Below are 26,351 nucleotides of genomic sequence, written 5' to 3'. Positions count from 1 at the left end.
AATCATTGTGGATGAAAATTTTTCAAGATCTGAAGCAGAGTGCTCTTGTTGCAGGTGTTGGATTGGTCACATTATTGCTGTTAATCACATTGGCAGTTGGAGGTCTACCTGCATGAAGAGCTCTTTCTGCATCATTTGATGATTTCACTCTAGCATCACAGATCAGTCACATTTGTACTTGGTCCTCGGTCTAACCATTTTATTAATTTGGTAGAAAACAGGTCGTTTCAAGACTGATGGTGAGGCTTTTGACACACTGGTTGAAATGGTGTCATTTCACCCAGTGTTTCTTTTTGACAATGAGCATGTTGGAAAATATGTAATTTTGTGCCAACAGTACAAAATTTGCCAACAGCAAATGAACACTGCTGACTGTTCCTTCACTTATACAACATCAAGACAATAAAATGTGTTATAATGGTGTCATAAAGAGGAGGCTGAGCTGCATAGATGATCAGTATATCTATGACTAAATTCTACTCTGACAGTCAGCTCTTCTGGCATGCAGAGGTCTTCCATTTCCTTTAGTGGGAATTGTGTAGACATAAAAGACCAGGCTTCAGAGCTGTTTAGCAAACTTGGATGCCCAATTCAGCCTCTTCCATGAGACTAATCTTCCCCATCTTCTCTACTGCAAAGATTTTTAGAACCAAATAAAAAGACCATCACCTAAGAGAATAAAATGTCCAATATGTAGAAATATAAATCCTGGCCAAGAGACATTAATCTAAGAATAAAGGCTTTTTAAGTTAGGAGATTATAGTAATCTCATGTCAAAAATGGAATTGTATTTCTGTTGGGTTTTTTTAAATCCCATATTAGTCAACAGAGAGAGAACACAAGAAGAAAAAAGCTGCATCTTTTAAACAAGGATTGTCACAGGCTGCGGAACATGCCTGCAGAGTTTGAAGTGGCTTGATTTTGGCTGCCATGGACTCCAGGCAGTTCTAAGAACTGGGAATTCAGACTGGTTTGTCACTGCCTGGAAATTTCTAAACTATAATGCAGTGGCAAGCAGAGATGTGCAGCACAAATATACAACTGACAGGATAAGCATATCTGAGAATTTTGTATGTTGCAAGAGGAAGAGCCCCTCCTCTTCTCTCCCTCCTTTTCATTAGTTTCCCTTTACTCCCTTTTCTCTGTTTCTCCTTTCTCCCCTTTCTTTTCCTGTCTGCTCCCTCTTTTGTTGCTTTAAAAGCCATATATTTTCATGGTTGTGATGAGAAGATCTTTGCTCAACGGTCACTCCTGACAGGTAAGTTCCCCCCATATTTATTCCTCAGTCTTCTTCCTTCTGTGGCCTCCTTTCTGTTCCTTTATATGAGACCTTGTGGGAGCAAACAAATGCCAACTAGATGGACATTTAGTTGACAAACCAGCAGTTTTTCAGGAGACTTCCATTCCCAGGAAATTTCATGTGGTAATCATGTAAGGTCAGATTTCTGCCACCACTACTGGCTAGGAGAGGGTGTTTTGTAACTAGCCAGCGATTTACAGGTAATCTCCAAGGGAGCAGACTTCGTGAGCCTTCCATGAGGAAGACAGTCGTGCATCAGTCCCTCAGGTGACCCAGCGACCTGTCTGCTACAAATGCATACATTATGAGATTGTGTAACCCTCCCCTCTTCCGTTCTGTTGACAATCCACAACTGAAATTCATGGAACCAATTTGACATGGATTTTTACTAAGGATGAACTGTTATTGATTGGTGTGTTGCTAGGTGCCTTGCCTCTTACCCATTAAATGCTCAGTGCATGCACATATGCTGCTTCTTTTTGCATTGAACTCAGCATCCAGTCTTTCCTGCATTCCTAGGGAATGTGAGGAAGCCACAAACACTTGGGAATGGATTGATGTCTCAAGTGCTATGGCACACAGCTCATGCATGTTGATCCACTTTATTCCAAAACTATGAATAGGAGTTACTTCACTTTCATTCAGACCAAGGAGTAGATCTGTTTTGTCAAAGCAGCCCAAAGGCCTCCAAAAGCAAAGAGTTGAGCTAAACAAGTGCTGGCATTAGCAGCGAGAAGAGGAGAAAGTAGAAATGAAACTTAGGTTTGAGAATATTTTAGAAGAAACAGTATCAAGGTTTGTATAATGTGGTTTCTCTTGGTTTAGCATGTTACCTGAATCCAGTGTCTTTCGCAGGAATTCTTGTTTGAGTTCATGTCACTTAGACCCTCTAGGCTCTTAATCCTGCATAAGTGATAGAATGTCACAATGCTGTTACTTTTTTTTTGCCATGGGATTTATTCACAATCAGGCTTAGATTCAGTTTTGATGCTGAAAACAGACATGGGCAAAATCAGGACTGTATTTTGTTTTAAAAAACATGGGGAGAATGTTCTTTTGCCAGGTCTTGCGAAACAAGCCCAAAGGTGAGAAAGACACAGTTTGTTCCCAGCTGTGCCTCTGTGTTAATTCTTAATGTTCCTACTATTCTCTTCAAAAAGTACAGAACAGTTTAGAATTTGTAGGTCAGAATGTGACTCATAAAAGAACATGCCAGGAGGACAAATACTGCAAAATATCGCTGCTGTGTGCAGTGTCAGTCCCAAGCATTTGCATGTGCAGGCCCTAAGTATTTTGCTTGTTGCCTGTATTATCCAAATATAGCCAAATATATCCAAATATAGCCAAATAGCCAATACTCTGGTGTTGGAATTTGGGTTACAGCTTAACCTGTTTCTAGCTAACATCTGCTTATCATCAAGAGACTTTGATTTGGAATACTCATCTTGAGCAATATTTACATTTGGAAAATTTACTTTTTACTCTATATATTTAGTTATTATTCCACAAAGGAAAAGAATCAAATTGAAAACTAAAAAGTTCTCAAATCCAAAACTGAAACTAAAGCAAAGGAGTGGCAGATTTTTGCTGGACATCCATTACAAAGTTAGATGCAAGAGTGCTACCAAGGTGCTGGCCACAGTGGGATACAGATACTGTACTGTGTCTTTTCAGAGTTACAGTAACACAGGTGCAGGAGTATAACCAGATTATAGCTGGGCTGAATTGAAATCTGTTTCTTTGGATCCAGGAGTTTGGAAGGTTTCATGTGTCACTGGCAATAAATAATGTGCAATGAACAAAGACATCCCCTTTTTTGATACATGCACATGGGTGTGTGTGCTTGTATGTGTGTATATGCATATATATAGTGTATATATAAAGAAGTGAACATTTTTAAAAGCTATATATGTATATGTGTAGCATTTTATACATATAAATATATGGTCCATCATTCTAATTCCATGCACAACTGCACTATAACCATTGGGGTTTATAAGATCACACTTCATATATGCATGACTCACTGGCTTCATTCATGTTTCCATATGTATGTAGAAACATAGCAAAGCAGACATTCCTAGAGACATTGCAGGACAACCTCATTGAGATGGACATTCTCACCTCCTCCCGACATGACGGTGCTTACAATGATGGGTATGTGACACTTACGTGGTCTTCCTGTTTACTGTACAGTCATTATGATCTTTGCATGAAAGCATTTGGTCATATCAGTGATGTTTAAGGGCAACACCATTGCTGACCTCTTCCAATATGGCTTTCAAAAATTAATTTCTGGGGCATTGTGTCCTGTACATATTAATGGAAAACTCATTAATATGCTAGTGAACCACTGCATGCCACTTGCTTTTTATCCTCTTATTGTTTTGAAAGTCATATGATTTCAAAGAAGTACCTACAGTAATTTCAACTCCCATATTAACTAAAATTAATTTAATTTTCATAAAAGTCTGAAACCTTTATTGTGCTGACAGCATGATACTTCACTGTTAAACTGATGTCTTCCACATACATTATCTGACAAGTGTCTGCTAGTGGTGTTTGTAAGCCAAGCCTTGGAGTCTGACTTTAACCACCCATTCTGGAATCTTTACACAAATTTTGATCATGTAAATTTTAAATTATAAATGACTTCTAACTTGATAGTTGGTGCCAAAACTGTTGAATCCTGCGTTGGCAGCTCATAATTTGGTAACCATCATTCACACAAGAGCTTATTGGTGTGCTTGAACACTGCAGGTACCTCTTCTCTCAGAACAGATACATCTCTATCTAAATAAATACTTTTCCAAAACAGGATAGTATCTGACTTATTGTAAAATTATTTTTTTTTTTGAGCATTAGTAGAAATAAAAAATCTTTCTCTAATGCTGAGCAGTCATGCTTAGAGTATCAATATAGAACCATGGCTGTATTATTACAGACACCTATTTTGGATACTTATATGTTACATTTTCCTGCATGAATTGGTGGCTTTTCTTCCCTGTGATGTTTCTGCATGTGAAGTTTCCCCCTGTGACTGCACAAGTAACTTCATGGGGAAAATCGAGTCACCTCTTCATCTGGTATTAATTACTGACTGATTCCCATGAATCCATGTTGATTGCATTTACTCTGGCTGCAAATCTGGCTCCATAAGCCATGGCAGAATGTGCAAAGGGCGTTGGGGCTGTTTCTCAGTCCTCACAAGCTGCATTTTTGTTTTACAGAAGCATGGTGGTAGATTAGTCCACTCCATTTCCCAGGTTTCATTCCCAGAATTTAAATGCCTTTTAGAGCATGATGTCCCACCAAAATCAGGTTTTTCATTTAATATTCCCATGGAGGAGAAGTTCCATTGGGACATTTCATTTCAGGAACTCATGGGCTTCAGTGTGTTCTTTTCATGCTGACTTCCATGAGTGTCACCCAAGGTGCTCGTGGGCTGGCTCTCAGGCTGCGTTTGTCATAATGGGCAAAATATGGTGCCTCCCAATGTGTCACTGGACAGGAAATGCTGTTGCCTTTGACAGTAATTCACACTTTTTTAAAAGTAGCCTTCAATCCAAGGTGCTCTGGACTGCTTTATGGAAGCAGGTGCCTCTCCCCACTGGCAATACACAGGGCTTTGATACTTTTAGCCACGCCTTTGTCTGACACTTAAATTTGCTGGATGGGGACAGTGTGAATATTCCCCTCTGTGACAATTTGGGTGCTATGGAATGGCTTAAGCTCTTTTTCCCCATCTCCATTCACCGATGACACACAAAAAACGCTCTCATGCAGTGATCAATAAATTGATAAACACCCTCCCTTCTTTAATCTGACCTCCGCTCCTCTTCAGCCTCCGTAGGGTACTCCTGTGGGAGTGCGAGCAGGCTCCCAGTTCTGCCCGTGCCACTAGTCTGTCGTAGCTGTGCTTGGGGTTTTCATCTCACTCTAACGCCAGCTCTTCCACAGAGGGGACTCCTGCCCTTGAAGAGTTCTCTGTGGCATTGTTGGCACTGTGATTTTTTTGTTTGGTTTTGTTTTCTTTTACTCTTTGTGACTTGCCTTTGATTTTTATTCTTCTCTTTTGTGCATGCCGTCCATGTCCGTAGCCAGCATTGTGTGGAGCTGCTTTCCTCGTCCTGGCAGCAGTCGCCATTCTCCCACCTCACGCCTCCCTCAGCATCGATTTGTGTGAGAGTCACTTGCTGTTGGTCTTTCTTCCCTCAGGCACTTCCTGTTCAAACCTGGAGGCACTTCTCCCCTTTTTTGTACAACATCGCCAGGATATCCCCTGACGTCCAGCACTGTGTACTCGCCTCCCCCTAGGCCCCTTCCCAGAAGTACCTTTTCTAGGCCTGCCTTTAATCTGAAGAAACCCTATAAGTACTGTAACTGGAAATGTGCTGCTCTGAGTGCCATTGTCATCTCAGTCACGCTGGTGATCCTGCTGGCCTATTTCATAGGTAAGCTTGTTGCTGTTTATTTTTCTTTCTTTTATTTCATTTTTCTGCAAACCCTCCCGTACTACTAATGTTTAGGAAACAGAGGGTCAAGACTGTGGTACGAAGTGATGGGGAAATAAGGCATCTGTTGATTTGTTTGTGTTGCAGTGTTGTGGTAGGGAGCTTAACACCTGTCATAAAGCCAGAAGGGCTTAGTAAAACATGAGTCACATGAGGGAGTTGTACTCCCTTCAATATCATGGACTGTTTACATCCTGCAGAGGAAAGTGTACCTGGAGTGAGGCAAAGCCACCAGGTTTTCTCTAAGCATCCCTTTAAAACAGGTGGTGAAGTCCATGTCCCAGTCCCAGCGACATCCAGGTCCATCAATGTTGACTTTGATGGGACAGGATCAGAAACAAGATCCTGGTACACAAAAATGTGGTTTCATTCTATCATTTGCTGACACACCCATTTCAGTGACATTTAACTAGTTATATTGGAGTTCACAGGGTGGCTAGGAGGATGGAGAAGGACTGGGTTGAGATTGTGGTTCATCAGGGCTTTTTTAGAGTAGCTGGTGCTGGTGAAATTTGCATCTTGGGTGGAAAAGCAGTGGATTTTTCTTTAACTGTGCATGATCTGAATTTCTTTGTTTTATGCGGCTTGTCAGTGTTCATTGCAAAAAAGCATTCTTATTGTATGTTGCAAAAGTAATTGAACTGCTAGAAGTTAAAATTGTATTTTTAAGCCTGTAAAGCTGGAATGTTACCATTACTTTTTCTTCAGTTCTGTTTGATATATGAGTTAAAAATGTCTTTAAAAAGTCCATTCCTACACTTCTATGTTAAACTGTCTGTGGTGTAAACTCCAGTTGTCAGACACTTTTAGATGTGATCATGGGTAAAAAAGCCCATCTCTCATGGCACAAATGAGTGTTTTTGATTTTGCTGTGACTTCCTGTACACTAATGATCTATAAAAGGTTGTGGTTAGAATTACAAATCTTAGTCTGGATCGAAAGATTTTGCTTTCATTTTACATGAATATGATTAGCACCACCACAAAGGATTGCTTTTACTGTGTTCCTTTTATATACACTCCTTTTATGACTGATACTTTTCCACTTCTGCCTTGCATCATATTCTGGTCACTTTTATGTCTCCTGTAAGAGGAACAGGAATGATTAATTAACCAGCATTAAATCAGCAGCAGTTTGATGAAATATGCAGTCAGTTTTCATCATTTGCTGTGTACATTTGGAGTCACCTTTCTCATTTGTCTGGTATTCTCCTTATACTTCTCCTGAACATGGTTCCTCTGGACATAATCTCAGTGTGTCAGAGGACAGTCATTTCAGCTCAGCACAGCAGTGCCAGGAGGAGGAGGAGGTGTGTGCTGGTTGACAGAGGGAGAGGAGTTTCATTTGCTGCTCTCCAACTCCGAACCCTGTCTCAGAGTTCACAAAAGATCACATTCCTGCTTCAAACCACAGTTAATGTTGTTAAAAGGAAGGTCCATTGAGTGCCCTCCCATCCTTTTTATCCTCTGCATTCAGGTGAATTTGCTGGCATTTGCCAGACACCACAGATCACTGGCAAGGTGCCAGAAATGCTGAGCAGGTTGAACCACTGTAATTATGGGTCATAATTACTAATTTCTAAGGGAACTACCAATTATTAAAAATCAATTCCAATGGTTCAGTTCAGCATAAACATATTTAGCAAAGATTGTCTCTACCAGACCTAGTGTTCTGATCAACAAGAAAAAAGGCAGATATTTAATTAGATTTTGATGAAAAATTGTGTTTAATTTCAAGTATAATCAATTATTAATTACTGTAATGAGTGATTCTGGCGGGGTTTACTAATTAACTCATTTAAAAATTATGAATAACCTTTTCATTTGTAATTATTTTTTACATCCTGTCAAGTTGCAGATGAGAATTGTATCACCTAACCCAAAAGAAAAGAAATGAATGAGAGAGTTAAAATGTACTTTTACTAAGTTAAACTGAGACATTTTGCATTTTGAAATGAGCTATGGAATTCTTAACAAGAACTTGTTTATTATTCCAAGTAACATGATATATTTACAAACAAATTACTGGTTTTCCTCCAATTTTAGGCTTCCTTCCCCCCCCTCCCCCCCCCGAACATTTGCAGAGTTTCATTTTGTTATAGATACCTTTTTTCACATAAGCAGTACCTTGCTCTTTTCAATGCCATGGGAACAATCTGAGTGGTGAGGTACAATTTAGTCATTAATTAATGGTCTAATCTGTATAGCAGTCTATGGGTATTGGGAACTTGACTGTTTTCCATCTGCTCTTGTTAGTCAAAACCACCACAGAAATTATCTTTTAATGACCATTTTCGTCCCCCAGGGCACACTGAGGTCATTGAAAAGGTTCCCATTTAAGTGAATGGGAAGAAGTGACTGGACTTCAGGTTGGCTCCCATTGCAACAGCTTGGCATTTAATCTGGCTTTTTTACACTGGTTGGATAATGGAAATACTTCAGAGTGGTATCTAGGCCTTCAGGATGTTCCTCACAGCATCAGGCATGTCACAGTTTTCTGTGACATGTGTTTAAATATTAAAAACTGCCCACTGCAGGCCTTACCTGTCTGCAGAAGTTTGGAGCTAAAGGCATACCAAAGAGACTCTGCTACAGGCAGTACTTGCTGTGTGACAGACACTCAGGCACAGCTGTGGTGAGTGCCCATCTGAGCCAGGCAGAGCTGCATGGAAACAACATGGCACTGGTCATTTCTGAAGGTTTTGCTGAAGCCAGTTCCGTTTTGAAATTCACCTGGAGAACTTGCTAAGTCATTTGTTTGAGGCTAAAAGGCAGAGTTTCTATTATTTTGTGTAAACCTTTATGGCATTTAGCAATCTGAGGTTCATTTATCTTGCTGGGCTGTTTCAAAATGAGGAGAGAAGACATAAATAGGTGTCCATGGCAGCTGAATGGCTGCTGTCATGTGCCAACACTGTCATCAAGGTGAAGGTTTTATAGGGCTGAGTCACTGGTCTGGAGAGATAATGACAAACAAAATATAACAGAGTGTATTAAACACCAGAAGCTGATTTTCATTTGAATTAACTAGCTTTTGATTGACTTTTGCCCCTTTTCAGAGTCAGACACCACACTAAGACAGTGATGACAGTGCCCATCAGTGGTTTGCACATACACAGCTTATGCAAATCCCATGAGCTCCACAGAAGCCTGTCTCATGCGGTGAGAACACCAAGGAGAAAAGTAGGGGCACATCAGGGATGCAGCATTAAAGTGATGGAACCATTGAAATCAAGGCCTCTCTTTGAGCAGCTCAGAACTGCCCTGCACATTTGCTATTTCAGGAGTTCCTGAAGAGACATGACTTTAAAATCGAATTCCCCATTTTAGGAATGTCCATTCAATGGACAGCTAGACAAAAAAAAAAAATTTATGGCTTTTGCTGGGATTTGGTGGGGTCTGTATAGCATTGATTTCTGCCTTGGAGGGCTAATTTCTAGCAAGATTCTAATGGCAGAGAGACTCCCACGAGATGTGTTGCTATGCTAATACTTTGCCAGTAGTTCCTGTACCTTATAGATGCCAGACCTGCTAGCAGAGCATTGTAAAGAGTCTCTGACATTGCTGTACTGCTTGGGAGGAAGTTTAGAAACAGAAAATACCTGTTTGATTGTCCAGACCTCCATGCCCGGCAGCTGTTTGGCTAGGCCTGTGGAACAGTTTCTGAATTAATTAGTGATGGAGAATAGTTTCTGCCTCTTTAAACAGAAGTTATTATCCTCTGCCTGATGTAGATTCCAGACTAGATGGAAGTACAATTTGATGGTGTTAGGCACTTGCAATTTTCCTATACTTAAGCATGTGCTGCGGTTGCATGGCATGAACAGCAAGAAAGATGGGCATTTGATTTAGATTAAAGCTAGGGCTGGAAAATATATTATGGAGCCAAAACAGTCATTCCTTTTTATTGGAGTCAGAGCTCTCTACTTTTCAGCTCTGTGTTCATTTGAAGTCTGTACAGATGCAGCTTCACTTCAAGAACAGTGTTGCTTGCTGCAGGCAAAATGCTTTGACAGTAAAAGTGTGCTAGGACTATGATGTGTTTTATAAAGCATCTTTCTTTTTATTGTCTAAGAATCACCCAAAAGCTAACTTTAACTCAGTTTGTCCATGGTTCTTTGATGCTATGGAGCAAACCCAATTTAAAGCAGCTCTCCAAAGCTGTTAGAAATCTAATTAGTTAGCAATGGAGGTATTGTGTACCAATTACCATAGTAAGAGATCAATAGGAAAAGTTGCTAATGATTAATTATTAAACTTGATCCGTATCTATTAATAGTACATTTATACCTTGATATTAAGGTTATAAGTAAATATAGAGCAATTTATTACCCTGCCAACAGGATACTTTCACTTTCTGCTTTAATATTTATTTTCTGTTCCCAGATTAAGTTCTATTTTGCTACTGTTGACATTTGTTCTTTTGATTTACAAGGATTGTAAGTCACAATCTTTGAATGTTTTCTATTTCCATCTTGTCTTTGATAAAATGCAGAAATGGGAGCTAAAGAATCTGTTCTAGCAAAGGCTTTATGTTATGAAGTCAATCTGTTACCTCAAGCAGAGCTTTGAGGTCCTTTCTTGGTTCTTTCACATCTTGACACAATCACTGTGCTCTGTTCACTAAGTAACTGCAAACTCATTTACTTAATTTTACCCTTAATAAATAAAAGTGTTAGATCCAGTCTAAAAGGTGGTTTAATATTACCAGTGATATATTTTATGTATTTTAAATATTTGTGAAACAACATTCCAAGACACTGGTTGACAGGGGGCCATCATCGTGAGCCAGCACTACCTTTTTTTTTTTCCTTTATAGAACTTGAATATGTGGGGTTTTGGTTTTTTCTATTAAAGCTGGCTCTTACTGTACCAAATGCAGACAAATATTGGTGGGGCAAGAGGGTTAGTGCCTCCCTCACTAAGCAGGACAGTTTAGATGATATCTAGCTCATCCTTTCATATCCCTAACGTTTAGGAAATGTGGGCCTTACTCTTCTCATGCACATTCTCCTCTTAAACTGCAGCAACTCCGTTTCCTTTAGCACTGGTTCAAATGCAGTCAGAGTCAGTGGCATTGGGCCCAGTGTCTGCAACAGGAGCTGGAAAAATCTGCATATATTTTTAGAAATTCCTGGTTCTGGAAATTGATCTGACTGAAGATAAAATATAAGTCATGACAGATGTTAACCCTTCAATCCAATTTTGAATGATCTGCTTTGTTGTTGCGCCCCAGATTTTCTCAGAAAGGCTAAGGCATGAAAATAGTCTCAACTTCATGGAGAGATGCCATCAACTTGAGCTTCTGTCTGACTACTCAAAAATGCATGGAGTTGCAGAAATCTTTATGCATTTTTTTGTTCTGTAGCAAAGAGATGGGAAGGTCACAGGACTCTGTGTTCACCTCAGCCACACTTCACTGTGTTAGAGAACCAGTGAGGGCAGCTGCTGTGGGTAAAGTTTACAAGAGGCTGGTGAGGAGCAGTGACCTCAGGAAAGCTGCCTCAGGGAATATGGCAAAATACCCTTTCCCTGGCCAGATCCACAATGAAATAGTGACTGAAATGCTTCAGCTCCGCCTCTTTACTAGCATTGCCCCACCTCCCTCTCAACATGCATGCACACATGGAGATTAATTATCAGGGAAATGAGAAAGACACAAAATTAAATCAATGGCCTTAAACGAAAAGACAGTAGGTTTAGATAGACACTGGAAAGAAATATTTTACTGTGAGAGTGGTGAGGCATTGGTACAGGTTGCCAGAAATGTGGCTGCCGCATCCCTGGAAGAGGTCAAGGCCAAGTTGGATGGGGCTTTGAGCAACCCAGTCCAGTGGAAGGTGTCCCTGCCCATGACAAGGTGGTTGAAACTAGATGGTTTTCTTTTTTTAAGGTCCCTTCCAACCCAAAGCATTTTAGGATTCTGTGCAAATTAAAACCCAGTTACATTCAGTCTTACATTTGTGCCTGTTTTGTTGTCTTTTGCTGCAGCTTTAAGTACATGGTGGTATGAATTATAATGTAGACCTTTTATTTTCTATCACCTACAAAGTCATCAAGAGCTCTTTGTATTATTAGGTGATTATGTGCATCTTTTTTTTTTTACTTTGAATTTTCCAGTGTATGTTTGGATAGCAGCTACTCTTAGCTTTGTAATTTAGAGCGAAGGAAGTACAAGTGATTTATCCACTAGTGTGCTTTAAAATAAAGGTGATAAAGGTACAAGGTGCCACTTTAAATTTATTCTTGTGAAGATCAATTCATTCAGATGGGTGTTAAAAACCTTGCCATAGAAACTCCATTAAAGAACATTCACTGTTTCAATCTAAATAAGATTTGTAAGCTGAACTTAAAAGTGTTGTAATTAGAGAAATGATGGATACGCTTTTGAAAGAATTACAGAATCACTTAGGCTGGAAAAGACCTCTAAGATCATGTCCAACCTGCAGTGGAACATGACAATGTCAAACTACAGCAAAAAGTGCCATGTCAGGTTGTTTCTTGAGCACCTCCAGGCATGGTGACTCCACCGCCTTCACGGGCACTCCATTCCAATGCTTAACAACCCTTTCCATGAAGAAATTCTTCTATTGTCTAACCTGCACCTCCCCTGGCACAGCTTGAAACTGTGTCCTCTTGTCCTGTGACTTATTGCTTGGGTAAAAAAGCAGACCCCCACCTGGATACAAGCTCCTTTCAGGTGCCTGTAAAGAGCAGTAAGGCCCCCATCTGAGTCTGCTTGTCTCCAGGATAAACACCCCCAGCTCCCTCAGCCACTCTTCATAGGACTTACTCTCTAGACCCTTCATGAGCTTCCTATCCCTTTTTGAACTCAAAGGAGAGACGCTCTGCGAGAAAATATTACTGGAAAAGTAGAGCAGAGATATTGCAGACCTGCTTATTTTCCCAGACTTGCCCAGTCTGTGGAAACTGGGAAGTACTAAAATGTAGGTATTCCATGTGATGACAGTATGTTCTGAACTTGGCACCAGAATTTCTGCTTTGCAAAGTGGTTAGTACTTCTTCGGAGTCTACAGTGATAAATATACTGGGTAAGTTTACATCTTCTCTCAACTAATTCAGTGTTTATTGGAGTCAGGAAGAAGCCTAAGGATTCCCATAATTTTCATTTAAAACTGTTTTCTCAATTTTAACTATGTTAAAATCCACAAACTGTCACATTGTGCAGGCTGACCTCTTTGCACATTGAGGCCCAGTAAACTCCAGCTATTTACTCTACCCATTTTACATAGGTAAGTCACATACCTCCTTCAACAAGCTTTTTCTCAGTTTATACGTGTAAGCAATCCATTAGGTCTTTCTGGGCTGTAAAATTTACATTAGGATATTCTTGTACAGCATGTTCTTGTGCTTCCTCCTTAAGTCATTTGTTCTCTCTGCTTTCCAGTTGCCAGTGTCCCGTCTCATGGACACAGTTTGCAGTCCATTATCCAGAGTGTATAGGCTGACCATTGACACTTTTTGTTTGAATCGTTCAAATTTAGTTACTGCCCTGCTCTTCTGTTTTTCTGTTCTGCCCTCATCATTGTATTTCTCACTTGAAGTGTTTCAGTCAGCTACATGGTTAGTGATCCATGATTTTATATTTACTTACATAACACTGATGCAAATGTTGAATAACTTCAGATCAACTATCAGTTATTCAACTTCACAAGAAATTGTAACATGTAATGGTTATTCACCAGCAATGATAGTTTTAATGTCTTTCAGTTAGTTTTTAAATACATGTATGCATGTCTTGATACCCTTCAAAAATGCTTGCTTGTTTAATCACATCAAATTAAATCAAATGTCTTACTGAACTGCATGCTTGTCAAAGAATGAGTAACTGCTTAAGATCTGTTTTTCAGAAAAGCAATATGGTTGGCCTGAGATACCATACATTCACTTTCTTTATTCTCTATCAGTTCAGTTCTGTGCTTTCTGTTATTTTGTCTGTAATAGATATCAGACTACCCAAACCAAGTGACTTGCATCCTGTCCTTTTCCCTTCTTAAATATTTGTAGAGCATTAATCCTGTTCTAATTTCTTGGTAGCTGGTTCAGTATTAATTAGTGAGTTAGAGTCTTCCTTCTTCTTTACTAGGTGCAATTTAAATGATCCTGCAGATTTAAAAATGTTTGTCCTTAAATAGACGTACTTTATTATAATTCCTGGTTATTAATTGACCGGAAAAAAACTTATTTCCTGTGAAATGATTGCATTATTGTAGTTATTTTCAAAAGCTAGAACAGAAATTCTTATTGAAAATTTCGGTCTTTGCTACAACATTATTAGCAATTTCCCTATCCCCATCAATATTGCTACTCCTTTTACTAGGTTTCAGTGCACTTAAAAAAAAGTTCTATTGTTCTGTGGGTTTTTTCAAGACATGTATTTTTTTTCTTGATGTCCTCAGCTTCTTTTTGCCTCTCTCTGTGGCTTTAGATTTATATAGATTACTCTCTTTTTCCCTATTGTTCTGGCTTTTATATATTACTTTTTGTTTTTATTTCCACTTATTGTTTTATTTTGACACTGATTGAAGAGGTTCTTTTGTCAAAGTCTGATCCTCTTTCATCATTGTGGGATCACTGGAAGAATGACTTCCATTCAGAAGTAGACCAGCACTACAACTGATTATATAACCAGTCAAAAGCAGGTTGTGGTTAAGCATCCAGAGGGCTCCATCTGATCTGGGAGTCTACATCAGTGTGCCATGAAACCATGCATTAGTTGGCCCTTTAGGTGTCTGATCCTTCTGTAAAATTAAGAATCTCTAATAAAAGAAGAGATTATTGTAATTCCATCTGGTTTTATTGAATGGTCAGATATGGGCTCTCAACACATAAGCTTTTATCAGTTGCTTTTAGTGAGGTTTTATAGTTGCTCTAAGCCCCCAGAAAAGAAAATAACAGCAGGCTGACTCCAGAAGTGCTGGCCTTGTCTTTATGACAGTGGCACAGATGTGCTGCTATAATCTTTATTTCACGACTTAGTTTGACCTTTGCACACAGATGCTGCAAAATCAGTTTTACGGATCTTTATATGTCTTGTGGAAGGAGCTCTCATTGAGTCCATGTATTTATTTAATACTAATTAGTGTGAAATAATGTAATTTAATTGCAGTTAAGTGGAGACAGAAATAATTGTTTCCTGTAATGGGCTTTTTTTCAATGTTTTTAAATACCAAATGTTTTTGTGGGTAACTAGTCATAGAGTAATATCAATTAGGGATGTCACTGGCAGTGAAAAATGCTCCTTGGTTATAGTTTAGTGTTTATCTCCCATAGTTTTGTAGCATAAATGAAATTACGGCTTCAAAGCCTGCTTTGCAGATAGGTCATATGTTTCTATTGAATGTGTGCAACGATGGATTCTCTGAGGTTTTTACCTGTAGTTCAAGTTGAGCTATGTAGTAGATAGACATCTTTATAGGGTGAGGTGTTGTTGTTAAGTATACTGCTCAGGTAACATCCTGATGACCTGTAAAATAATGAACGGAAGTTCAATCCACTCTTTTCCTCTTTGTCAAGATTTCAAGCCACTGTTTATGCTGAAACTTAAAAGCTCTGAAAGGACTACTTATGTGCTTCCCTGTGAGATAGTAGGCTCTGGTGCTCTATAGATAGAGGTTGTTGAATCTTTGTGTTTCAATGCTAGTCTATAAACTCTCCCATCATCTCCAGCTTTTCCTATCTTCCTCTCCATTTGATTTTATCATACCTTAACTTCCAAGCATGTCCCTATTACACTCAGAAGCTCTTGCCTAGACAGATTATGAGAACAGGATATGTTGGCTGGTTTTAGATATGGTAGCATGTGAAACAGCAGCAGCATCTCACCTTGCTTGCCCAGTACAACTGCAGCATCCCTTCATTATGCAAAGAAACTCTTTACAAAGCAAAACCAGGCAGTTGGCAGAAATTATGGCTATGCTTACCGTATTTCAAAAGAATATCTAATTGGAGTATCAATTGAGAGAATCGCTTTCAGTTAAGAAATAAATTATAATGAAATCAAGCATCAAAAGAGTTTCCTGAGGCTTTTGGTTAAAAAAAACCACAAACAAAAAAAAACAACAAAACAAAATCCTTCAATCAAAGTATAATGATGTTCCAAACAGCATTAATCTTGATGGTTAGTAACTATTTATTTATTTTAGTATACCTTCCCCAGTCAGAGTGTATCATCGGCTACTCCAGATTGTTGAACATGTACATGGGACTGTTCTAGGTGCCCAGCTGGTCCAGAAGGGGTACATTTCTTTACTGTTAAAATCTTACAGGTACTCACACTCAAACTACCTATTAAGAATGATCTCTGGTCTTTGCTAGCTGAACAGTGCACAGGAATTTGGAAGGTGTTGACTGACCAGAGCCAGTGCTGTGGGTAGAGTTCTTTCCAACAAATAAATGTTCCAGACTATCAAGTTACCCTGCTTAGTACCGTTTTATTCACTACTATCAACTTAGTCTTGGGGATGCAGGGGCAAAGCAGTGTGCTGTGTCCCCGAGCAAGTGCTTTGTTACATTTGTATTTAATGATAAACCCAAATTATCATGGCCTAAGTTGTCACAAGGGAACGTTTGGGCATCTCTCTGCAAGAAAGACATTGAGGTGCTGGATGGAGTATGTCCAGAGATGGGCAACAGAGGTGGGCAAAGGCTGGAGCACAAGTCTGGTGAGAAGCAGCTGAGGGAGCTGGGGTTGTTTAGCCTGAAGAAAATGAGGCTCAGGTGGACCTTATATCTCTCTACAACTCCCTGAAAGGAGATTGTGGCCCGGTGAGGGTCAGCCTCTTCTTTCAGGCAGCCAGTGACAGGACCAGGGGAAATGTGTGTAAGTTACACCAGGGGAGGTTTAGATTGGGTATTAAAAAAGGTTTCTTCATTGGAAGGGTTGTCAAGCAGTGGAACAGGCTGCCCATGGTGAAATCACTGTGCTTGGAAGTGTTCAAAAAGTGCATGGATGTGGCAGATGGAGACATGGTTTAATGGTGGACATGTCAGTGCTGAGTTAGTGGTTGGACTTGATGATCTTAGAGGTCTTTTCCAACTTTAATGATTCTGTGATTCTATAGCCTAAATAGATGTGAGAGTAGGCATCTGGATGCACCAGATGATAACGGCACTCATTTAGGCAAAATTCTGCGATTGGATCTACTGTTCTCTATTTATATTTCAGAAATACTGAAGTAATGGAGAATCATGACACCTTTTTTTTTATTAGGTAGAACAAGCAATGGTGTGTACTTTATCACACTTCTCATCCACCCTGAGCTGGCTGACACTAAACTAGAAAATCTGAGTTCACACATGCTCAGTAGGGACCTAGTTAGAGTGCAGTAGCAAAATTCTTTGCCGAATGTTCCTTCTCTTTCCAGCCCCCTCCTACTGCTACCAAGCAGACTGCACATATGGCATCCCTAGAAAGCAATTGAACATGCTACAATGCTGGAGTTGCCAGGGTTGAGTGGTAATTTCTGTGCAATTGTTCTGCTCAGCATTGGGCCAGTGGAAAAAAATAGCCTGTGATGAGGGAATTAAAGGCTATTACAGAGTACATATGCATACAGGGGCTGATGTAAAATCACAAAAGCAATCTTAATTCTGTTCTTTGCTCATTTTTGAGTGCTTGACTTGGCAAACTTCAGGTTTTTAGCAACTGCTTTTTTTAGGTAAAATTAAATACAAAGATGGCTATGGGTTTTTCTAGAACACTGTGGGTTGCACTTGCTAGCACTTGCCTTATTCTATGTGCTGGATTTAGTTCTAAGTCCAAGAGAACAAATAATCAGGTTTTATTATAGAGAGAGCTTTTTACACTGATCTGAACCATTTTTGATTTACAGCACCTGAAAGTATTGTGCTGGATTTTGCTCATGGTCTCTGGACAGAAACAAAAATTATTGTGCTGTTAATTGTGCTGTGTCACCCACTTTATCGGCTTTCTCAGACTGTGCATTTGTATCCATTTGCCAAGCCTTTGTACAGGGAAAAAAAAAAAAGGGATTTTTTTCCCCTCTTCAGAGAGTGCTTGTTTTTCTAGTATATGTAAAGAAAAACTAGAAAAGAAATTAAAACTTTCCTAGCCTGCTTTAAACATACCTCTGTTTTTGTCATCTAAAGCGGCTAAAACAACACAATACTCCTGGTACAGTTAAATTTCTTCATGTCTCTTCCAGCAGGCTCAAGGCTGATAGGATTCTGCTTTAGAGCTCAATTTTGACAATGCTGATGAGCACTCTGGCCCAGATCTACAAAATGTGTAAATTTGTTCTGAACTTTAAACACCCCCATCATCACCTTGAAGTCACTAGATTTACTTAGGCTAAGTAAAGCTCAAGTTAAACCTATGCTTTGGACATCAAGGGATTCTGAGATTGTAATTTTGTTAATTTTTCCTGTATCAACGAGCACAGCCCAACTGGGGCTCTTGTGCTTTTAGAATGTGCATAGTGACTAATAACACTAATGCAGTTTTCAGCTGATTTTAGGATTAAAACACAAGCAGTGGTCTCAAAGACTTTTACTTGTCTTACTATAATAAAATCGTGTTCATGTTCAGAAGGACAGATGAGCAGGCAGCCATCTGAGAGATCAGCTCGCACATCAAATTCTACAGCAATATTTAGATCTTCATGCTTAAACCGGGATTTTTTATTTAAACTCTGATACCACCTCTTTTGTGCTGGGGTTTTAGAAGAAGAGAGATATATTTTATGACTTCTGCCCAGCAAACTATGTTTTTTAGACTTCAGACAAATTATTGTATTATTTTTGGAAGGTAAGTTTTTTTAAAGTTCTCTAGTTGAGATAACAGGGAAGGAAGCATGTGAGAGCTTGTGGATCTAGATCTACCTATGTAAATCACACCATTTTTAATTAGTGCTTTACAGTTTATATGTGTGTAATGAAAGGGTGTTTGTAAAATTATACTGTCCACAACAGGCTAGCCCAGAATTTTAGTAAATGCAAAGTAGGATAAGAGGCCCTCTAGTAGGGCTGCATGTCCTCATTTCTCTAATTGAAGTGAGTACCCCAGTGGGAAAACCACTATTTCTAATATTATATACACAAATTATAACTCCATTTAGAGGTATAGTGGGACCATCTTATAATTGACTTTGATCTTGAAGAAATATCTCCATAATACTTATTTTAATGTGGTCTCTGCCAGAAATGATATCTAGAAGGCAAAATATTATTTTACTGAGAAAGACCTGAGCATGTGTAACACCAATTTTACCAGAGCTTTGAAGGCTGAAATAAGTTTATTTTTTGCAGTAGGCTGCTTAATAGCAACCAAATGCTGCTGAGGTTCATCTTTCCACTTCCTATTCTATTTGGAATTAGTGTAAATGGTAAAGGAAATTACCAATGGTATTTAGGCAGTCAGCTGCTCAAATAAACCATGCCACTTTTATGTCTATTTTTTCTAGAAGTTAACACTTTTAAGAAATCCTCCTGTAAAAAAGCATAATAACATTTAAATATACCCATTTAAAACTGCATTTTCCCTTTCCTGCAAGAAATTACAAGCTACTGTAGCACTGGAGGGGCCAATGATCATCTATTAATGATTTGAATGGACAGGCAATCATTCAAAAGACTTTGATCCTCAGGGGCAATTAGGAAGACACTGAATAGGAAGTGCTGACTCTTTGCATTGAACAAACATTGAGTTTAACTGCTTCATTTTAAAACATGCCTTTCTAGTCACTTCCTTGAAGGTTTCAAAGAAATGTGGTGCTTCAGCTGGAAGCCTTTCTTCCTTCTTATTAAGAGCAATTGGGAACTAAATTAAAATATAAAGTGTTCTCCTAAGAAGAAGCTAATACTATTTGGTAGACCACTGCTTCTATTGTGGAAATCATGGATACAGCTCTTCTTCAATCAGAAGGAGTCAAAGAATAACTAGTTAGTGTCAAAGCAAGTAAATGCATTTGTGGCAGGATTTCAGGTGATTAGCACAATGCTTTGTTTTCTCAAAAGGTAGTTGCCACCTTGCTGGCAAATTTTTAAAAGGTAGGAAGCTCTCTATCATTTGTATTCCTCCTTTACATGTGGTGATTCTGATTGAGGGAAGGAGAAGGCATGAATTATATCCAAAAGAACCACTTTTGGTACTTGCATAGTTTAAATGTGAAGCAATAGTCAGGCAGCAAGGTAGAATCCCAGGAATTGCTAGATATATCCCATAGCATGTGTCAGTACTGAGCTGGCTGTCAAAGCACCTACATCATATTTTAGGACGTTTGAGGTCCTAAAAATGTCCCACAAATAAACACAACACAGACACCTCTCTGTTTTATCAGCAAAATCATTCCTCCCTTAACCCTGAGATGGGTTGATGCAGATTGTCCAATTCTTAGATGAAGAAATTGCATCCCAGCTCAACAAAGTGTCTTCAGTCCCAACTGTGAAGGAGGCTTGAAAACCCTTTTTTCTCATAGAAAGTGGATCATTGAGCTGTTAGGAGGGGAGGCAAATGGGGAATTTTCCATAGTGAGCATTACCTTAAATGTCCCTCCTAGTGCTTTTTTTTATTTTTCTTAACTATTGTCTTGTGTCACATAAATCAACAGACAGGAAGCAGAGCCATGGGACCTCCCAGCTGCAGGCTTAGAGTCTCGACTTAAACAACATGTAATCAAGCTGCCTTTTGGGCTCCATTCCTTTGTGACCTGTTAATTTTACATTTCTAGCTGCACAGCAGCTCTAATCCATCTGGGTTGTGGAGAGCCTGGTATGCAGGATTCTCTGTTCCCACATGACTGCAGTCTTGTCCTGGTGTGCAAATTCACATTCATTCGGGCAAAAGATGATTTATGAAGTCAGGGTTTCCATTTCCTGAGTGAGAGTTTTAAGCCACAGATGGAAAGCATTTATGTATAGGAAATAATTTCAGACACTAGGAATGACACAGAGTGCAGTACAGAGTTTTTGGTCACAAAGTAACTGCCAAAATCCACACAAGAAGTGGCCTTGCAGGAATCCCTCTTTCCTTGCCCCATGGTGCCTGGCTGAGTGACCTGGGTATCTATGTGAATGGTTTGAATTCATGATATTACAAACCACTGGGATCTTCAGTCAGGATATTAGATCTCAATTCCAGCTCTGTGAACCTGTTCTTTGGGTATTAACTTACTACAACACTCAAAAGTGTCCCCATGCTCTTAGATGAGCAGCAGCTTGGATCTGTCTAGTCCCAGGCTTGACCATGCAATCAAGTAGAGCAGATAGTATATGCTGCATCCAGCTTTTTGCCCTCTTGCTAAACCAGTAGGGCCATAGAGCCACTTCAGCCCTTGACTGTTGTGTGTTCTGCTAGAGAAGCTTGGCCAGCACTGAAATGGAACAGCAGTGTAAGAGAAAAACAGTTTGATTTCTTTCTTTAATGTTTGTTTTACTGTTCCCATTCTTCTCAATCTTCTTTGATTTATTGAAGACTGACAAACCAGTGATTATTTCATGCTGAAAGGCTCCTTTTCATAACACTGTATGTCACAAAAATATGGTTTATTCTGCAACAGTCAATTCCACCACTTATACAAAAATCATATGATTTCAGTGTAGAGACAGTTATCCAGATAATTACAGTCAAGTTTCTTCCAGTGACAGGACTGAAAGCAATACATTTGCTTGAGTTAAAATTAACCCTGAGTAATTCTGTGGTGAGATTCAGCTTTTTCTCAATTAGGAGAAAAAAAGCAAAGCTCAGGTATCATTTTGGAGAGCAAGTTATTGTAGATCTGACTAAACATGAAGGTTAAAGAGGAATATGTAACCACCACATGTTTTATACTTGTTTCCACACAAATAGAGGAGAGCAAAGCAACAACCTGCAAAAATGTCTTCTCAACCACCGAGCTTCAGCTGGTTTTCCTATTCCAAATCCCTTATACTTTTTTGTTTAACTTTTTTTTGCTCTATTCTAACCTTCTTTTTCTCAGTTTCTCATTAATATTTTTCTCACCTCCCTCCCCTTTCTCATTTTTATTCTTGTCCATTGTGGCATCAGTCCTTCTCATTTGTTCCTTCTCACACAGTGTTTTTCCATTTTCTCCTTTTCCCCATGCTGCACAGGGAGGCTTTGGAAAACCCGTCTCCCTCTCAGGAGTGGCCTTTTGGCTTGTGTTGGCTTAGGCTTAGCTGTCAGCAGTGCAGTGGGGTGCTTGTAGAAACCAGTGGAGTAGCAAAGCCAGACTTCTCCAGATGGAGCCCAGTGCCAGTGCAGCTGATCTGGGGTGGCTGTGCAGAGAAGCTTTGCTTTTCCAAAGCTTGTGCTCTCCCCTGTGTTATTTAAACAAATATACTGACACATATGGGCATATATTCTTACAAAAATATGGATTCAAAACTTGGAGTATTCTTAGTACAAAGCAGCTGGCTGGGGTTTTCAGATGAGAATCCCAAAAGATTTCTGTCTTGCCTTTATGCCCTTTACCCCTGCCCTTGCTGTAAGCCCAGGCTCAGGTACGGATCATTAATGCGTTTTGTTAAACTTTGATTCTGAGAAACTCTTTATTCATTGTTCAGGGCAAGATCAGTTGTTAGCTGGAAAAAAGTTGTTATTTTATTCTTTCCTTTGTTTCTGTAGCAGCTTTGCCTGGGTGAGGAATCACCAGGCCAGCTGTGGTACCTGCAGAACTTAGCCCTGAGAGGGCAGGGGAGAAGGAAGCAGCAGAGCCTGAGCACTGCTGTGAGAATGCTTTTAGCAAACACTATGGAAGCACCTGGTGGCTTCAGCTGTAGCCTTAATCTAAACATAGTAATTGATTGGTTTGGTTATTTATTACGCTTAGCTTGCTGCTTTGGGCAAAGCAACAAGCTAATAAAAGGCCAGCAGTTTGTTTTTCAATTTTTTGCTGACTGGTGTGGTTTCTGGGGGTCTCATATGCTTCAGTAAGCATGTCTTGTCTTTTCTTCTCCCTGTGATCTATCACAATCATCTGCTTCTCTCTGCTAACTCCTTCGCTCCATCAACCTGTCCTAAGAGATGTGCATTTTGTTGACCATGTGAATTATTATCTTTGTTTGTCCTTTTTCATTCTAAATGTTGTATCACTTCCTTTGTTCTCTGCTCCGCTGAGTAAGTTGTTTTGACTTTAGTGTTTTGCTGTCTCATAAGCAAGTGGCAATAACACAAAGATACTCAAAAACCTGAGTGTCTTCAAAAGAAACTTGGAAAGAATGTTCCTCTTTATTTGGCTTAACAGCATCTGCTGATGCTGATCATTGCATCCACAACTAGCTATGGAGTAGGAATAATTCAGTATAGGAAGAGATAAGATGTTAAAATCAGAAGAATCATGATCCTGAATACTTGGTACCAACTTTGATTTATTTGCATGATTAAATAACTCAGATGATGCTAAACTGTTTGTAGCAAACTTTCTTTGCTAAAGTGAATCTGAATCCAGCAAAAAACCAGCCATATCACATTGGCATGGTTGAAATGCTGAACTCTACCAAGTAACAAAACCCTGAAGGGACTGGAGTTTAATGTCCACTTTTTTTTCCACCAAGAAGGCAACTACAGGTGACTTAGGACAGAGGATAAAGGAATTTAGTCTGCCACAGAAAATTCTGTTAGCCGTTCAGCAAGTTTCAGGGCACATTTTGCTAGCACTTAGCCACAGGGGGAAAGGTCATGCAAGTCAAAGCTTTAAAGTCAAAACATGAGCATAATGGGCCAGAGGCCCCAGATGCCTTTATATCATCTAAGTTGGTGGTGGTGAAACAGCCCAGAGAGCATGGGGGGTTTCCCCTAAGTATTGTTTTCATTCCAGGAGAAGGGAGACAAGAGGGTTTTCTTCTCCATGGGGAATATAACCAAAGTTTCTGCAAAGAGCCTCTCATGGAGCTTCCTAGGCAGTGAAAGCTACATGGTATTTTACAAAAGTGTACACTTTAATGATTGTTAATTGCAGAGTGCTCTTTTAATACATGGGGAGCCTTCAATATCTGAAAATCTATTGAGCATCATGTTGGAGAGGGAGAAGGACTTAGGGGCTTTTAGGAGAGCATTTACTCTGTCAACAGCATCTTGTATCTAGCTAAGCAGGGGGCGAAAAAAAAAAAAACAGAAGAAATGTCCACAGTGGGTTCCATTGACCCAGAGACTAAGAACATCAGGAATCTCAAACTATTTTTTGCAGCTTTACCTCCCTTTTAGGAACATTACCACTTGAAAATAGATGATTATGCTTCTCATGCATGGTTACAGGACTTTTCCATGTTTATGGTCGTTTGTTGTTTTTTGGGGTTTTTTTCTGTGAGAAAGAAGTTTGCATCAATTTAGCACAGAACAAGGCTGCTTCCTAAAACCTTTAAACACAACTGTGTGCAACAACAGCTTTACACATCTCACTGAGATGTGAAGACCCAAAATATCCACTGCTATTACTACTTAACTTTTTAGCCCTAGTATGGCAGAGCAAGTGGAGAAATTAATCTTCCACCAGGTTGCCAATCAGACACTGTTGCTATTTGGAATATAGTAATGAAATCACTTATTCAGGTGACATCCTCATAACATACCTGCTACAAGAGTGTGTTTCCAAGTAAATCAGCCTCTTTGTTCTTGTTTCAGGTTGACTTTTGTGGTTATTGCCTGCCTATAGCAGAAGTTGCATGATGTCTGTTTGCCATATGAATGGGGATATTTATAGGCTTTTATTTTGTGCTTAGAAACATTAAATCATAAATTCTGAATACAGCAGTAGCTATGAGCTTTTACACTGTTTTCTGAATTTTTTTTAAGCCACTTGATAATCAAAATGCTATTCAAATAATTCTGGTTTACAGCTGTCTGCACAAAATTTTACATGCATAGTGTGCATAGTTCTCATTCTCATGGCTTATCATTGGAGACCTTCTTACAGCCTTTGAATACTTTAAAGGAAGCTTTTAAGAAAGATGTAGAGATAGGTTTTACTAAGGTTGGTAGTGACAGGACAAGGCCATTGTGGTGTTAAATGAAAAGATAATAGATTTAGATTAGATATAATGGATTTTTATTATCAGGCTGATGAGGCACTGGCACAGGTTGCCCGCAGAAGCTGTGGATGTCCCATCCCTGGAAGTGTTCAAGGCCAGGCTGGATGGGACTTTGAGCAACCTTCGAGTAACAGTCTAGTGGAAGGTGTTCCTGCCCATGTTGGTGGGGTTGAAAGTAGATGGTCTTTAAGGTCCCTTCCAACCCAAACCATTCTGTGATCTGTGTGATAATGAGATCAATGTACACAAGAAGCTTTTTGCTTTAGATAAAATCTACTAGCAAAGGACAAAAGTTAACATTAATACAAGTCTTTTAACTACTGTGTGATAACACAATATCTATGTTACAGATAATTTTGTCATATTTTCTATTTTGGGACATTGTAAGACACTTTTCAAGCATTGAGAATTGAATGATGGCATGGAGTGGTTGATCCACTTGCTCAAGTGGATGGATAATGTGCAGAAAAGCTGTAGCATCTTCCAGAGTGTCAGTTCTGTCATTACACTGAAGCAAGATGGTCACTTGTTAAGACATTTCCTCTCATGTATTTTAAATTAATTTTAATGCCTGGAAGAAATGTTCCTAGTTTTCCCACTGCACCCAAAACAATATTGAGTTTTTCACATTTATTTGCGTGCAATAAATAAGGATCTACAATAAAAAATTCCTCCCGAGGAGAAGCAGCAATGGCCTTTTGGGGAAACAATGGCCTTGCAATGTGTTCCTAAAAATCTGTGTAGCACTTAAGCTGTTATGTCCAGAGGACAGAGCAAGTGAAATGGTGTTACAAAGAAAGCAAACCACTGGCTCAGTTCCTGCCTAAACCAGGGATGCCCACTGTGAGCTCATGCAGGACATTCTAACATGAAGATGTCTGAGAGATGGAGCTGGTGTTAAGTACTTAGGGCCAGCAGAACTTAGGCCTGACTGCTGTCTAGGAATGCCTGAGTTTCGAGGAGTGAAGAGTACAGTTTCCATTCTGCTTGGGACTACAAACATCCATGTAACTAAAAATATCCTATGTTTAACATAGGAACTTGTGTGCTCAGAGTATCTAATCCCTTGAGACCTGTAACTGTTCTGTGGCACCTGGGTGACACTCTGGTCCTTGGAAATGTCCAGCCTGGATGGAACTATAAGATAGCATCCAGTACTGAGCTTACAACAAAACTGCTAGCAGAGAGCTGCATGAAATGCTTCTTAGAGCTTGCAGCCATCTAAGCATACAGTAAGTTAAGTGAATTAACACAAAATTACATTTTAATGCCCAAACAAGTGAATTGAGTTAGTCCTTTAATCTGCTGTAGTTCTCCTTTCCTCTTTTGTGTACTAGAAAAAAGCAGATTCCTACCTGATGAGGTTAATAGCTATGAAGTGCCCAGGCACTCTGATGATGAGGGCTGTATAAACACAAAGATATTATGCAAGCATAGCAATGCCAAATGCTTGATGCAGATTCCTTGTTCATGGTCTGCTTTCCTGTCCTCCCTTGCACAGTTTCTCTGCTGAGTAAATATATCCCTTTT

At 39.4% G+C, this 26,351-nt stretch overlaps 1 protein-coding gene across 45 annotated transcripts in view; it reads left to right on the top strand.

The window, feature by feature from the left end:
• TENM4 (teneurin transmembrane protein 4) overlaps positions 1 to 26,351 on the top strand; it is a 1,535,912-nt gene that overhangs the window by 1,326,264 nt on the left and 183,297 nt on the right. For 42 of the 45 annotated variants that reach the window (XM_072936977.1, XM_072936960.1, XM_072936968.1 and 39 more), the window contains 2 exons: positions 3,359 to 3,457; positions 5,519 to 5,754. In XM_072936977.1, coding sequence (XP_072793078.1) covers positions 3,359 to 3,457; positions 5,519 to 5,754 — 335 coding nt within the window. The remainder of the gene's footprint in view (positions 1 to 3,358; positions 3,458 to 5,518; positions 5,755 to 26,351) is intronic. The other 3 variants (XM_072937019.1, XM_072937017.1, XM_072937032.1) reach the window with 1 other exon arrangement.

Source organism: Taeniopygia guttata, chromosome 1 (assembly GCF_048771995.1).
Source record: "Taeniopygia guttata chromosome 1, bTaeGut7.mat, whole genome shotgun sequence".
NCBI classification, from domain to species: domain Eukaryota; kingdom Metazoa; phylum Chordata; class Aves; order Passeriformes; family Estrildidae; genus Taeniopygia; species Taeniopygia guttata.
The sequence above is the reverse complement of the archived record's forward strand: the minus strand, read 5'-3'. Positions and strand labels throughout refer to the sequence as shown.